Below are 14,778 nucleotides of genomic sequence, written 5' to 3' on the forward strand. Positions count from 1 at the left end.
TTTTAAAAAGTAATAGTAAATAAAAGCTTATTGATTAAATGCATACAACTTATGGTGAAAGCTGTGGATTCCTAGCTATGTAGAATCATGTCCTTATATATCAAAAGGCATACAAGCTAATGCTGTCTTAAAATTGTTGTTTTATGATTTACAAATTTTTTTCATATAAATTATGTAAAATTACTTTTTAAGAGAGGTTGAAACTGGTATTAGTTTTAACAGGGATGAGAAAACTGTCTTTGCCAAAGATATACTAGAAAATGATGGAGCCAGGAAGAGAATCAGAAAGTGAGAGTCTTTCTATTGTAGACTGCAGATATCTTACTCACTTGTTTTTCTCATTCAAGGGAAGCATGTCTTGGGAGATGCTTTAAAAAACATTGAATATTAGACTCAGGCCATAAGGAAAGAAGAGGGAAGCACACACACACATTATCCACTCTTAATTTAGTCTTTCCTCTGCATTTTAAAATTGATTGATTTCCTTGTATGAGCCACATTCCAGAAAATTTCCACAAAAATGAGGTAGGATCCAGGAGCCTAAATTAGAGCTCTTCAGTCAAAGTTGTGTAACCCACATCTGCAGGGGGTGGGGAGGGGGGGAAGGACTTCAAGTTCATTTGGACTGAGGTGTGCTTCCTCTACCCTCTGAGTTGTATGCAATCTTCTCTATTCAATGGTTGATGGTTAAGAAACCACTTTTCTCTTTTTTGCTTCCTGTTTCCTTATTGTCTTTATTTTCCAAATACCTTCATTACTGTTTCCAGATTCTGATACCAGATATCGATGTGTTAGCCTCAGATGATCCAAAGTGATGGTATAGTAATCTATCCAAACTCCATCTCACACATCTAGCACTCTGTCACTCTGGAACTATAATTTGGCACTAATCATGTTTCTGCAACCTCAGGGGCCTCCAGACCTACAAAATCCATTGTTGTGCTACAATAGCTGTCTGAAGTTAAATTACTTTCTGTCAGCTATAACCTGACTCAGAAATACAAAAGTTCTTTCTTTGGCTACTTAATTTTCAGTTCTGAGGAATGGGTTATTGGTAAAATAATAAGCCTGCTATGACAAAGATAAGTTTCATTCTAGGCCACTGACACACACACAAACCTGGAAATGATGTTTTTCTCCGTTATTGTAACTTAAAAATTATTTTCTTGAGATCAGGTTGTTTTTCACTGTAAAACTATTTCCACTCATAGAGCTAAAGGTAGTCATGCTAATCTGTCAGTTTATCTATGCTCTTCCTTCTGAAAGACTGAAGAAGCTTATGAAATAGAAGGAGGAAGGCAAGAAGGGACCTGAGAAATAGTTATCAGATGCATAGGTTGTATGGTAAGAAAAGCTTTCCAAGGGTGAACACAGTTAAGATGCAAATATGGCAGCAACCTAAAGGGTAAAAGGGCACTGGAGGATGAAAAACAAAATATAAAAGGAGAAAATAGCTTCCTGACCTAGGAAAAAAGTAATTCACAAGCTCAAGAGCAGTGCCTACGTTCTGTGGGATTTTCTAAGGAGAGGTGAAGAAAAGTCAAATCAGAGCTGACAGCATGAGAAAGCAGTGGTACTCAGTACCATTACTAGTTCACCCTTTAACCTGTTCGGTCAGTTTTCCCTTACTGGGGTCAGTTAAAATTTGTATTTTGTTGCACCTTATTTACTTAATGGGCACTTTCCCATAATACTTCGTTGTTTGAAGATCTCATATAAAATGTTAGGAATAGTTATTACCTGTTAAAACTTACTATGGAAGACAGAACACTTAGTAATTAAGAGCCTAGATTCTGGAGACTTCCAATGGTAACTCTATCACTTATTAGCTGTGTGAATTTAGGAAAATTGCTTCACAATTATGTGCCTCTGTTTGCATTCTATAAAACATGAAGAATTAAGAGTATCTACCTACAATGATTAACATGAGGACTATTGAATAAATAGATCAAAAACATTTAGAATAGTGCCTGGCACATATATGTGTCAGCTATTTGGGAGCACATGCAGCTTTCCCCTTGAACTCACCAGATGGTTCTGGTTCTACCTTCAAGACAGAGACATTTAATTCTTTAGGGGACAGAAGTTCCTCTTTAGAATCCTATCATTAAAATGTTCATATCCTATTTCTTGCTTTTATAAAATTCTGCTGTTTTAAAATGAGACATGCTATTAAAAATTGAAAAGAATAATACATTAGTCTATCTCAGGATAACATTATAATCATTAACCTGTATGCATAATTTTTTTATGCTGAAAGAATAAAACTGTCCAAACAACAGAGAATCATCTTTATTGGAATAGACACATATTCTAGTTGTGGATTTGCCTTCCATGCTTGTAATGCTTTTGCCAGTACTGTCACCAGTGGACTCAGAGTGCTTCATCCATCATCATGGCATCCACATAGCATTATGTCTAATCAAAGAACTCACTTCACAGCAAAGGAAATGAAGCAATGGGCTCATAACCATGAAATTAAGTGGTCTTACCACATAGTCCATCATCCAGAAGCAACTGGCATAACTGAAAGGTGAAATGGGTTACTAAATCTCAGTTACAGACACCCTGAAATGAAGGGGTTCTGTTTTACGGGATGCAGTATATGCTTTGAATCAGAGACCAATATATAGTGTTGTCTCCCTTAGAGAGCCAGAATAGTCCAGGAATCAAAGGTGGAAGTGGGAGTGGATCTTCTATTACTTCTAAACATCCGCTTTTAGAAGTTTTGCTTCCAATCCTGGCAACTTTGAGTTCTACTGGTTTGGAGATCTTTGTCCCCAAGTGGCAGATGTTTCCGCCTAGGGACACAATGGTCGCTCCCTAAATTGAAAAATGAGACTGCCACCTGGACATTTCGGGCTCCACATGCCACCGAGCCAATTGGCCAAAAAAGAAAGAAAGAAAAAAAAAAAGGGTGGCAGGTTGTTAATCTACTAGATAAAGTGATTGATCTTGATTACTAAGGGCAAATTGAACTGCTACACAATGGCAACAAGGAGGACCATGTCTGGAACTCAAGATATTCTCTGGGGTGCCTCTTAGTTCTTCTATGCCCAATGGTAAAAGTTGATGGAAAATTATGTAGCAACAACAATAAAAACAGGGTAAAACATGAATTCAAACCCTTTGGGGATGAAGGTTTTGGTTATTCCACCAGGTGAAGAATCCAAAGCAACTAAAGGCTAAGGGCAAGAAAAAGTATGAAATTAGTAGTTGAAGAAGATATCAATTAGAAACTCATGACCAATTACAGAAACATAGTTTTGCATATTTTCTCTTTTCTTGTTATATCATATGTCTATTTTAATATACTACCCATCTTCTTCCCCCTCTTTCCCATTTTTATTTCATATAAAAGTTGTTGGGAGTTAATTTTACAATTTAGCTTTAGGGAACAAAATGAGACTGTGACTAATCTGAGGAATAACACAGCCAGCAATAGCAACAATAACTTCTGGAACTATATGACTCCATATTTTGGAGAAATGGTGAATGCTTGTAAGATGGATAACCTTACTAGCCAATTCGTAGGTAAAAATATAAAATTGCTTTGTCAATGTACAAGAGTTCAAATGTGTGTAGAAAGGTGCATATGGAAGCTGAGTAGCCAAAGGGTTGGACTGTGCCAGTTATCAATTTATTGCCTTTCTGCTCCAAATATATTCTTTTTGCTTGCTTTGTGAAAATGGATCTGGGCCTTGTAAATATTTAACTTTACCAGCTGGCACAATGTTAGTCAAAAGAAGATGCTGGAGAGACACCAGAGGAGGAAAGAAATTTTCTTCCTGGTTTTGGGCTGTTCCCTTGGCAGGCCCCTATAGCATGTGCAAAGTCTTCAGCATCCATATCATACAGTGCATGGTGGCCAACGGCTTTGCCAGCAACCCCTCCTCCTCATGTGATTTTGCAGCACAATGAGAAATTTTCCCGTGAATAGCTTTTCTTGGCATCCTAAAGGATGGATCTCTTGAAAGTTCCAGAGGATGAATTTCCAGCATCTGTGACTTTTCTGCCTCCAGTGACCTGTGGTTATGCCCTCCTCATTAAGGTCTGGATTGCAGCCCTAGGAGATGGTGGCTCTTTTTTGGACACTCTATCTCAGTGCTAGTGGTAGTAGCTGTTCTTTTTATTTGCTATTCCTGTATCCTTTAGGGTTCTCTTTATATCTTACTAGCCAATTTCTTGTTATTCTAATCCTGTTATAGTTAATAATTCTTTATATTAAACTTTTCCTGTTCAAATTACTTAGTGTTTTCTGTCTCCTGATTAGACCCTGACTGACACACATACCTATTATGTTAATAATAATACTAAATAACCCTAATAGTAAAACAAGGCAATATTACAAGAAAATGAAAACTACAGACCATTATGTCTCATGAACATAAATGTAAAAATTCTCAGTAGAATATCATCACATAAATCCAACAATGTATAAAAACAGTTACACACCATGACCAAAAGGATCTATTCTGAATATGCAAGGATGGTTCAACATTTGAAAATCAGTTGATGTCATTCATTGCATCAACAGGCTAAAGAAGAAAAATCCTATGATCACATCAATAAATGCAGAAAAATCATTTGGAAAAATCCAATACCCATTCATGATAAAAACTCTCAGCAAACTAGGAATAGAGGGGAACTTCTTCAAATTGAAGAAGAACGTCTATTAAAAAAACTGTAGTTTCACATCATATTGAATGGTGAGAAATTAGAATCTTTCTAAGATTAGGAACAAGGTAGGGATGTTCTGTCTCACCATTCCTTTTCAACACCATACAGGAAGTTCTAGATATTGCAGTAAGTCAAGGAACTAAAAGATATACAGATTGAGCAGAAATAAAACTGTCTTTGTTCACCGATGATATGATTATCTATGCATAAATTCCCAAAGAATAGACAAAAAGCTTCCTGGAATTAATAAGTGGTTATAGTAAGGTCATAGAACAAATATGAGGTTAATATACAAAAGTCAATTGTCTTCCTAAATACCAGCAATGAATACCTGCAATTTGAAATTAAAAATACAGTATCATTTACATTCATGCCTAAAATATTTAGGCATGAATCTAAGAATATATGTGCAAGGTCATATGAGGAAAACTATAAAGCTCTGATGAAATAAATTTAAAAAGATCTAAATAAATATATTTCATATTCCTTGATAGGAAGACTCAATAATGTTAAGATGTCAACTTTCCCCAATTTGATCTATAGATACAATGCGATTCTAACCAAATTCCTCGCAAGTTATTTTGTAGTTATCAACGAGCTGATTCTAAAGTTTACATGGAAAGGCAAAAGATCCAGAATGACTAACACAATACTGAAGAAGAAAAACAAAGTCAGAAGACTGTTACTCACCAAATTTTAGACTTATTAAACACTAATCAAGACAATATATTGATAAAGGAATAGATGAATTGATAAATGGAGCGGAACAGAGAACCCGGACATAGACCTACACAAATGTGGTCAACAAATCTTTTATAAAGAAGCAAAGGCAATCCAGTGAAGAAAGACAGTTTTTTCAATGAATGATGTAGGAACTGGACATCCCCTTGCAAAAAAAAAAAAAAAAAAAACAACAAAAAAAGAATCTTGACACACAACTTACTTTTCACAAAAATTAATTCATCTTAGGCATAAACATAAAATACAAAACTATATAACTTCTAGAATACAACAGAAGAAACTCCAGATGACTTTGGGTTTGTTGATGAGTTTTTAGCTATGACACCAAAAGCACAATCCATGAAAAAAAATCAGTAAGTTGGACTTTACTAAAACTAAAAACTCCTTAGTGAAAGACACTGTTAAAAGAATGAAGAGAAAAGCCAATGAATAGTAGAAAATATCTACAAAACACATCTGATAAAGAACTTGTATCTAAAATATACAAAAACTCTTAGAACTCAATGAGCATAAACAATCTAATTAAAAAATGGACGAAGATTAGACCCCTCACCAAAGAAGATATACAGATGACAAATAAGCATATGAAAAGCTGCTCAGCATTGGATGTACTAGGAAATTTCCAATTAAAACAACAATGAAATACCACTACACCTGTTAAAATGGCCCAAATCCTAAAAATTGAAAATACCAAAAACTAGTGAGGATGAGGAGCCACAAGAACACTTTCATTGCTGATGGGAATGCAAAACGGTAAACCAATTTGGGAGACAGTTTGGCAGTTTCTTACAAAACTAAACATAGTCTTAACCATAAGTCCAGCGATCATGCTCCTAGGTATTTTCACAATTGAGTTGAAAACTTATGTCCACACAAAAACCTCCACACATATGTTTACAGAAGCTTTATTCATAATCACCAAAAACTGGAAGTAACCAAGATGTCCTTCATACATCCATATGATGGAATATTATTCAGCAATAGAAATTTATCAAGTCATAAAAAGACATAGAGGAAACTTAAATGCATATTGCTAAGTGAAAGAAGCCAGTCTGAAAATTTTACATAATGTAAAGGCAAAATTAGAGACAGTAAAAAGCTCAGTGGTTGTCAAGTTCTCTAGGGTAAGGGAGAGAGATGAATAAGTAAAGCACAGGGGATTTGTAGGGTAGTGAAACTATTCTCTATGAAACTGTAAAGATGGACACATGTCATTATGTATTTGTGGAAAACCATAGAACTGTAAAACACAAAGAGTAAATCTTAATGTAAATTATAAACTATAGTTAATAATAATATAGCAACATTGGTTCATTAATTGTAACAAATGTATCACACTAATGCAAAATGTCAATAATAGGGGAAACTGGGGAGGGGTGAGGGTGTGGGCTAGAGTGGATAGATGAACTCTATATATCTGCTCAATTATTCTATAAATCTAAAACTACTAAAAAAATTCTATTAATTATTTAAAACTAAAAGCAAAAGGACTAAAAGAGAACTTTTTAGGATCTCATTAAAATATATATATATGCCTTTATATGAGTTATATATAATAGCAAACAAATTAATATTTGGAAAGTATGAAGTTTTTTTATTATATTATACTTTGCTACTCTTCTTGACCTTAATATAGTCTTAGGTACAGAGTGACAGATTTAGATTGTAAACAACAAAACATATTTCATTAAAAATCATCCACTAATACTTACACTTTCCTTTGTACACTGAAGATATTAAATGCCTTCTTAGAAATGTCATGTCAACTATCTTTTTAAAGTTCCTAAATGTATGTTTTCCAATATTTTGGTCTTACTGATCTTACTTAATGGAACTATGATATTCTGGGATGTGAACAAATCTTATGTTCCCCACTTCCACAAGCTAGTAACAATGCTTTCACCTCTAGTCTTCATACTGTGATTTTTGTTTGAAGTTTATGGGCAAGATTTAGCTCCATAGGTACGGATGGAAATGCAGGTCTGACAAGTAACATCAACATCAGGACTAAAAGTCCCAGGACTACAAACCACTGCAGAGGAAAACACATGGAATAGATTATTATAATTTCAGTTAGAGATATTTTATACCAAAAATATAAATCTGCCTTCAATATTACACCATTTCTATAACTATGTTATACTAAATAATGTTCAGCCAATTAAGTTGTGGAAGATTATTTATGAGTTTCAAATGCAGTAATTTGATTATCTTAAAGGCAAGAGAAAGTTAGAATCCCAATTATTTTTTCCAATAGTATCAGCATTTTATAGTACCTTCAGTAGCGCCCCATTTGTGAGTTCTTATTTCTAGTTTTCTAGTTTCTATTTCCAATTCTGTTTTCTAGGTAGGATGGACCATTCTGTTTTCTTTCACAGTCTAGTAGCTTAAGTGAGAACACTACAGAAATGTTTTGTAATATAAAAGAGTACATTAAGAAGCTTTAATATACATGAAAATAATTATTTAGAAATTTAGGCTTTGAATTTTTACTTCCTTTTAGCTAAACATAATTTTTTTGTAAGAGGATCACTATAAAAATCCAATTCAATTATCCTAAGTGAATTGCTCATCTATTCTTTTGACTACATAACCTAAATATTTAGATATTTATATGTTATAATTACCGCAACAGGTAGCGCAATTACTGTGTAGACCTTCATTTTTCCCAAAGCCTGGACGACAGCTATCCATACGTATTACTTGAAAACTGTGGTCCACAAAATGCATAGCTGGTATAGTTTTATTAAAGTCATGGTAGAAAATATTTGCTTGGCTCCGGAAAAATTCTTCTATTCGATCTCTTGCCTAAGATTTAAAAATACCAGGGAAGTACAATGACTAAACTGTAAACCAGTTTCTCCTCTTGTATCAGAGGCAATGAAATGTAGTATAAGCACACCATCCATGCTTTACACAGCAGATGAATTCCGGAAAAGTTGTGTGTCAATACTAAAATTAGTGTAGCCTTGACTTTATCAATTTTTGTCAATTCATATGTACAATGGTTAAGAAAAATTAAACTGAAGTTAAAAAACATATTTTGAATTATTTGCAGCATGTCTATTCCATTTGGAGATAACTGGAAATTCATTATTTCTAATTCCAAAGAGCCAAGCAAAATTGAAACTAAAACTTTAATCAGCATTACAAACTAGTGATGTAAATTTTATTTTTTGAGCATAGTTTAATAAGGACTAATATTAGTGCTTTCCATAAGTCATGCACAAAAAAAGTGTATGGGCTCAAAAACCAGACCAGGAGAGTGAAGGAATTTTTTTAGACTATGTCCTTAGCCGCCGAGGATGGCTGTGGAGACAGCAAGTATTATGGCCAGCATAGATGTGGTTTCGGAAGAACCACTGCTTTAGCCTAGAATGATATGATTGGGAGATTGTTCTTCAAGCTGCTGCTTAGTTAACATTTGAGGAACAAAGACCAGGGATCCATCCGTCATAGAAAAATACGGGGAGCTATATAATAGTTCAGATGTACTATTACAAAACAAAGCATACTGAAATAGCCAAGACTCTCACAATCTCATTTTAAATTACTAAAGCGGAAAATCAAAAACTTTATATATATGTATTTTTTTTAAAAAAAGTAATTTAAATTTACTTGCTTAGAACAGCTTTATTATTGATAAAATATTCACAATATGGAGAGATTTTTGAAGAAACTTTTTAATAAAGTAGTTACAAAATTTTTAAATAGCTTTATTGACTATTTGAATACTTTCCCCTTACAATTAAATTCTCACCTGGAGGATATTATGATTAGTGACATCTTCACAATCAATAGTATCACTGCATGCACCTTTCCACCCTGGTGCAAAAGGATTAACTAGAGAGGAAAAATGATATCTTCACAAAAGGATTCTAAAAAGTTCCAAACATTCCAATAAAGCTCAAAATGCTGAATTCAGTAGGAATGGGTGCATGTGTTTAATCTATCTAATCCCAGTAATAAAGTAAGGTGCACAATGTTTATAATTTATACGTTATGATTTCACTCCATCTGGGGGCTAATGGAAGTAACTACAAGGCTTTAAAATGAATAGAAGTAAATTTGGTTTGATTACTTTTAGGAAATTTTCAAAAACACAATTTAAAATTCTATAAAATGTTAAATATTAGCTGCATAGTTAAAGGCCATATTTATAAAATAATATTGACTTCTAAAAAATAAGCAGCAGTATACCATAGTTGTAGGTAAAATAATTAATGTGTTAATTTTTTAAACTATAACCAGGCTAAGACCAACAATATATTTTAGTGCTTACACAAACAAACATTTAAGGCCTACTATTTGTAAGATATCTCACAATAATATGGTAATTAATTTTGTAATCTCTCATGGTTCAAGATTAAACTCATAAAATTAAAGTAAAAAAGAAATTTTTTACCTTGAAAGGCTATAAATAGCTCATTTAGGAGGCCATGTTTTGGAAGTTTAACAAAATGGCATTTATATGATGGTTCTACGATTTGGCATGACAAATCAGAGATTAAGTTATCCAAGATTTTCTTCAGCACTCTAAAAAGCAAGTCATTATATCTTCCTACACAAGACTTTGTGGTAAAACGTACAGCCATCTGATATGAATAATCTGGTTCCCGATAGGCTTAAAAAATAAATGAGAAAACAATTGTGCCTAGCATTTTCTCTACAAAACAATTTTAAAATAATATAGAATATTAAATCCATCAATCTTGAAAAATTAGCAGAGAAATTTAACTTACCCAATGTTTTATAACTTTGTCCTCACAAAAAAATATAAAATAACTTTAATGAAAAAGATTATTTTCATTTGATATGTTATCAACTCAGTTCAAGAGAAGAAATAGCTTCTATGGGCTAGCTATGTAGATAAGTTAACAATATCAAAACATAAGATTTGGGGGACAAGGGTCTTAATTTGCAGAAAGTGTCATTGTTATGAAAAAGAACGTTAATTTGCTTTTATAGAATTAAACATAAGTTTTTAAGATACCTGGCAAAATTGTAATAAAGTGAATTGTGCTTGCATACATAGACAGTGGGATGTGGGAAGCTGAAAGAAGATTGTTTAGGATACACTATCTTGATGTCAATTTAAGAGTTTGCCTGGTCAGATACACCCAAAATACTTAATAAATCATAATGATTATATATAACAGACTCATTTTCACTAATGAAATCATACACTTAATTCTGATCCAAACTAAATGTATTAAATTAAAATGTTCCTATATTCTCACCAAAGAGCATAAAGTCATATCTCTGCTTTACCATCTTTTCTTCTTGGGTTTGTGCTTTGATAGTCTTATAAGAAAGAGTACATGTGTAAAGTCCTGACAGAGGCTCCAGAAAATCTTTCACCATCAGCTTTCCTGTTTTAGTTTTATTTATTCGATAATTTGCTAAAGAAAAATAGTAAATTACTTGATTATTTAACATATAACAATTCAAGCATTATTTAGTCAACTTGGGGTTACAAATAAATTTAAAAATTTAAAAATTAATGAACTATTTTAACTTAAAAATTCAACAAAATCTTAATTCTGTCATATTACTTTATGGAAAACAACATGTGATAAGTACATTTTTGAAGCAGATATTGGTTTTAAATCATTTCTTGACATCTAATTTCCATTGGTTTATGCCAGTAATTCAGTAAATGAAATTATACCGCTCTGCAGTACTATACAATTTCTTCACATGAGACAGAGATAATGCTTATAATCCAAGATACTCCTCTAATATCAAGAAAAATTACATATTAGATTACTTCATCTCTTATTACTCGTTCTACAAGGATAAATTTTGGGTTTTTAAAAATTTTTCAAACCAATACAACTCTGGGAAGTAGGGTGCAAAGCTACTGTTTCAGTTTTTGCAAAAAGAGAAAAAATAAGGCACAGACCAAGGTATATCATGATTTGTCTAAATATGGAGCAAGTGAAACTGCAATTAAAATTAAATTTCAATTTTTCATTCCAATAAGTGACAGTGCTTTCCTAAAAAATGTTCACATCATTAAAAAAGGTATTCAAATTAAATAATTTACCTGTTAATGGCTTTTCATTAGGCCCAATCCATCGGTAGGTGGGATCCACTGTTTCTATTTCAGCATGTTTTAAATCCATACAGACAAGGATTGGACTATGGTGATGTAATTTTACATATATTTTCACTGTGACAAAATAAAACAATATATAACTACATTACACAGCAAAATTAAGAAATGCACATTTACCATTTTGTTCCTAAGATATTCTGAGTAGTTCTTTTTGGATTTCACTTTTTTAAAAATCAGCATATTATTATAACATTTAGAATGCTAAGGTCCTTCTTGCTTCTCATGAGTTTTTCAAATCTAAACTACTGTCGATTTTTTCTGTGATATTTATAGTTTTGTTTATAAAAATGTACACGATACATTTAGAAGTTAACTTTAATGTATAGTTTGAGAACTCACTATAATCAATTTTCTGAAGGGTTAGTGGAATCAATTTAAAGATCAGAAAAGCACTTGGGCTTGGTTGTAAAACTACTTTAAAGATGATCATTGTCACCCCTGAGGGAAACCTTATATTTAACTATGTCCTTTGTTGGGAACAATAATTAAGCCTATAATGGGGCATAGGAGGAAGATTTTCTGCAATTATTTGTTCCAGATTTGGAAGCAGCAATAATCTGCCTGGAACCAATGCAGTCCCATGAGGTATTTTAAAACCTACTGAATGCCAGGCTCCGAAATTATAAAGAAGACACTCTCCTACAATTTGGTAGTGGCGGGGCTGGGGAGGGCTTCAAACATGGAGAGATTCCAAGCATGACAAATGCTATGAACTGGACCAAAATTATCTAGTTAGCTATGTGACTAATTTTCCTTGGGAAAGTTTCATCATAGTGATAGGGGACATTTGAGTTGAGCCTTAAAAGATGTGCAGTTCTTACACTTAACAAGGGGAGGGATAAGGAAGTTCCAAACAGAGAAACTTCCAGTCTTGGAAATTACTCCTCTGAGTGGGCCTGGCACGATGCGAAGCAGCAGAGACGCCTGGAAGTGAGGGGCATCAGAGAAACAGATTTGGTTGAGTCCTAGCTCCTTACAAGCTGTGAGGCTTTAGGCAAGGTGATACGACTAAGGCGCAGTAGGGTCGCTGGAAGGATGAAACGATGCAACCTTCAGGAAGTGCGGAGCACGCGGTAGACGGTCTACAATCATTCGCTCCCTTTCCCTCCGCGGGAAGAACCTTAGCAGGTCCACGGCACCCGGCTCTTCTGACAGACTTGTGCGTGTGAAGAGGTCGTTATTACCTGGGTGTCCTGGCTTGCCATAAATGAAGCCTCTCTTAGTGCTTTCGGAAGAACGCTGCCATCCAACTGCGGAGAAAAGAAAACACTGAGTTTTTAGGTAGAAGAGGAGCCAGGGCTCAGAGTAGGGGAAGGCGGGGCAAAGCAGAGGAAGCAGGACCGGCAAGAGGGGAGAGGCCTGGGGGGGCCGGCGGGAGGCGCCCCACCTCCTGTCAGGTACCAGAGCACCGCGGAGAGTAGGACCCACGCTCGCATCACGTCTCAGGGGCTGGCGTCGCGGGAGGCGTCGAGGGGCGGGCTCCTTCCTACCTCAGCCCCGGCCCAGCGCCTCCCCATCTCTCCTCCACAGAGCGGAGCAAACCGCCGGGGTCGGCAACCCTACCGGTCGGTCGCTACCGCGGGAGCGGACGCGTAGGAGAGCGCGTGCGTGCTCCCGAGGCTCGCCGGCCGGGCGAGATGAGCAGGCTCTGCGCTCCAGAGCGGGCGGCCAACGCCCCGCCCCCTCGCACGCACGCGGCCGTCGTCGTGGGGTTGCTTCGCGCCTCCCGTCTGGCGCCATTTTCCCGCGCTCTTGGCGTCTTAGTTCCCTGAGCAACCCGTGTAAGAAAATAGTAAAGAAAAAGAACCAAAGGCTTGGCATTTCGGTAACTTCTTTAGTCTAGGGCCTGATGAAAGCAACGAGAGGAACACCGCGGGTCTCAAATGCGGCGGTGTACGGGTAGGGCGAGTGGGGGATACCATTACCTCAGGACGGGAGGAGGGGAAGCTTGTGAGAATTTCCTCACAGGAAGCAGAGCCCCCGCGTGGGCATTTCCTATGCTTTTCTTCTCCTGAACTGTCTGAAACTGTACACAACCTTTTTCAAACTCTTACACCCAGTTTTTACCTAACTGCACTCTTCTACCCGCAAAACAATCTAAAGAACCACTAGAGCGCAAACAAGGTGTCTGCAGGTCTTCCCACTCTAGGAGGAACATTTGATCTTCATTATCGACTTCAAGTATCACCCGACATTCAGAGACCCTGCATGCAAATTTCTCTAGGGTTGTGTAGCAACCTTGCTTTTAGAAAAGAGGCCCTATTGAAAGGCAAGATCCCCAAATCTGCTATTCCTGTGGAGATAGTTGAGAAGATTAGAGAGCTCCAAAAGAGACCATTCCCTGCGTCTTTTATGGTTCCTTCCTGGCTACTAATTTGGTGGCCTGAAAGGCCCTGTGTGTTGTCTTTTTCTTAGCAGTGGGACACCCTCAGTCGTGGTTTTGAGTAGGCTGGTGGGTAGAGAGCCCAAGGTTCAGACAGGGTGCAGAATGATTATTTGGGGTGAGATCAAGAGGGTTTTTTTTTATTTTTTTCAGTTTTATTTCCTTCGAGCCGAGTCAGTACTAGGACTATCTCAGATGGTCCGCGAGCAACCTTTGTCAGTGATTTCATTTTTAGTCACTGTTAATTTTACCTACATAGCATAAGCGATGAAATGTGATTCAGTGAGTCAGATCCACCCATGTCAGTTACTATGTCTAGATTTTTCATTTAGCCTCAACTGTTCTCTTCTAAATGTGATGATAAGACAAATTCAGGCATTGTATTGGATTCCCTAGAAGTTGATATCATTCCGGTTTTAGTCAAAGTACATTATAAATCCAGTGTTTTATTAGCTTCCCAGTTATAAGTAATTGATCCTTGTAAATCCTGTGATAATAGGATTTGAATACTATAAGAAGGAACTTAACCAAATAAGTAGTAGATGGTTGTTGAAAGTACCTATCCACTTTCAAAATAAACTTTTAATTTTAGAACAGTTTTAAATTTACAAAAAAATTGCCAGGATAGTACAGAATTTTCATGTACTCCCACTGAGTTTTCCTTACTGTTGACATCTTACATTAGTGTGTTACATTTCTCACAATTAATGAACCAATATTGATACATTACTATTAAAGAAAGTCTATGCTTTATTCAGGTTTCCTTAATTTATAGCTAATGTCCTTTTTCTGCTACAGGATTACATTCCACCTGGCATGGCACATTTAGTCATCATGTCTCCTTAGGTTCCTC

At 35.6% G+C, this 14,778-nt stretch overlaps 1 protein-coding gene across 5 annotated transcripts; it reads right to left on the minus strand.

The window, feature by feature from the left end:
• Window positions 1–7,078: 7,078 nt before the first annotated feature.
• Window positions 7,079–13,478, minus strand: ZPBP2 (zona pellucida binding protein 2). 5 transcript variants are annotated; one of them, XM_039873594.1, is made up of 8 exons: window positions 12,930–13,478; window positions 12,727–12,792; window positions 11,471–11,596; window positions 10,662–10,823; window positions 9,827–10,045; window positions 9,182–9,264; window positions 8,049–8,229; window positions 7,079–7,453 (listed from the first exon to the last, which is right to left on the minus strand). In XM_039873594.1, exons 1-8 carry the CDS (start codon window positions 12,976–12,978, stop codon window positions 7,359–7,361), a joined length of 981 nt encoding a protein of 326 aa, XP_039729528.1. In that variant the 5' UTR covers window positions 12,979–13,478; the 3' UTR covers window positions 7,079–7,358. The 5 variants fall into 5 exon arrangements, with proteins under 5 accessions (XP_039729528.1, XP_039729531.1, XP_039729529.1 ...); XM_039873597.1 differs by having other exon boundaries at window positions 12,520–12,792; XM_039873595.1 differs by lacking the exon at window positions 10,662–10,823 and having other exon boundaries at window positions 7,085–7,453; window positions 12,930–13,474.
• Window positions 13,479–14,778: the final 1,300 nt, after the last annotated feature.

This window comes from Pteropus medius, unplaced genomic scaffold, assembly GCF_902729225.1.
Source record: "Pteropus medius unplaced genomic scaffold, Ma_sr-lr_union100, whole genome shotgun sequence".
NCBI lineage: Eukaryota > Metazoa > Chordata > Mammalia > Chiroptera > Pteropodidae > Pteropus > Pteropus medius.

Bases quoted from the DNA above. Each gene is read 5' to 3' on its own strand.
- ZPBP2 (XM_039873594.1), bottom strand. From the start codon at position 12,978: ATGCGAGCGTGGGTCCTACTCTCCGCGGTGCTCTGGTACCTGACAGGA. The intron at 11,597-12,726 runs GTAATAACGACC...ATTTTGTCACAG, and splicing joins TGGCAAGCCAGGACACCCAG to TGAAAATATATGTAAAATTA. The intron at 7,454-8,048 runs GTAATTATAACA...TTTCCTCTGCAG, and splicing joins TAATTGCGCTACCTGTTGCG to TGGTTTGTAGTCCTGGGACT.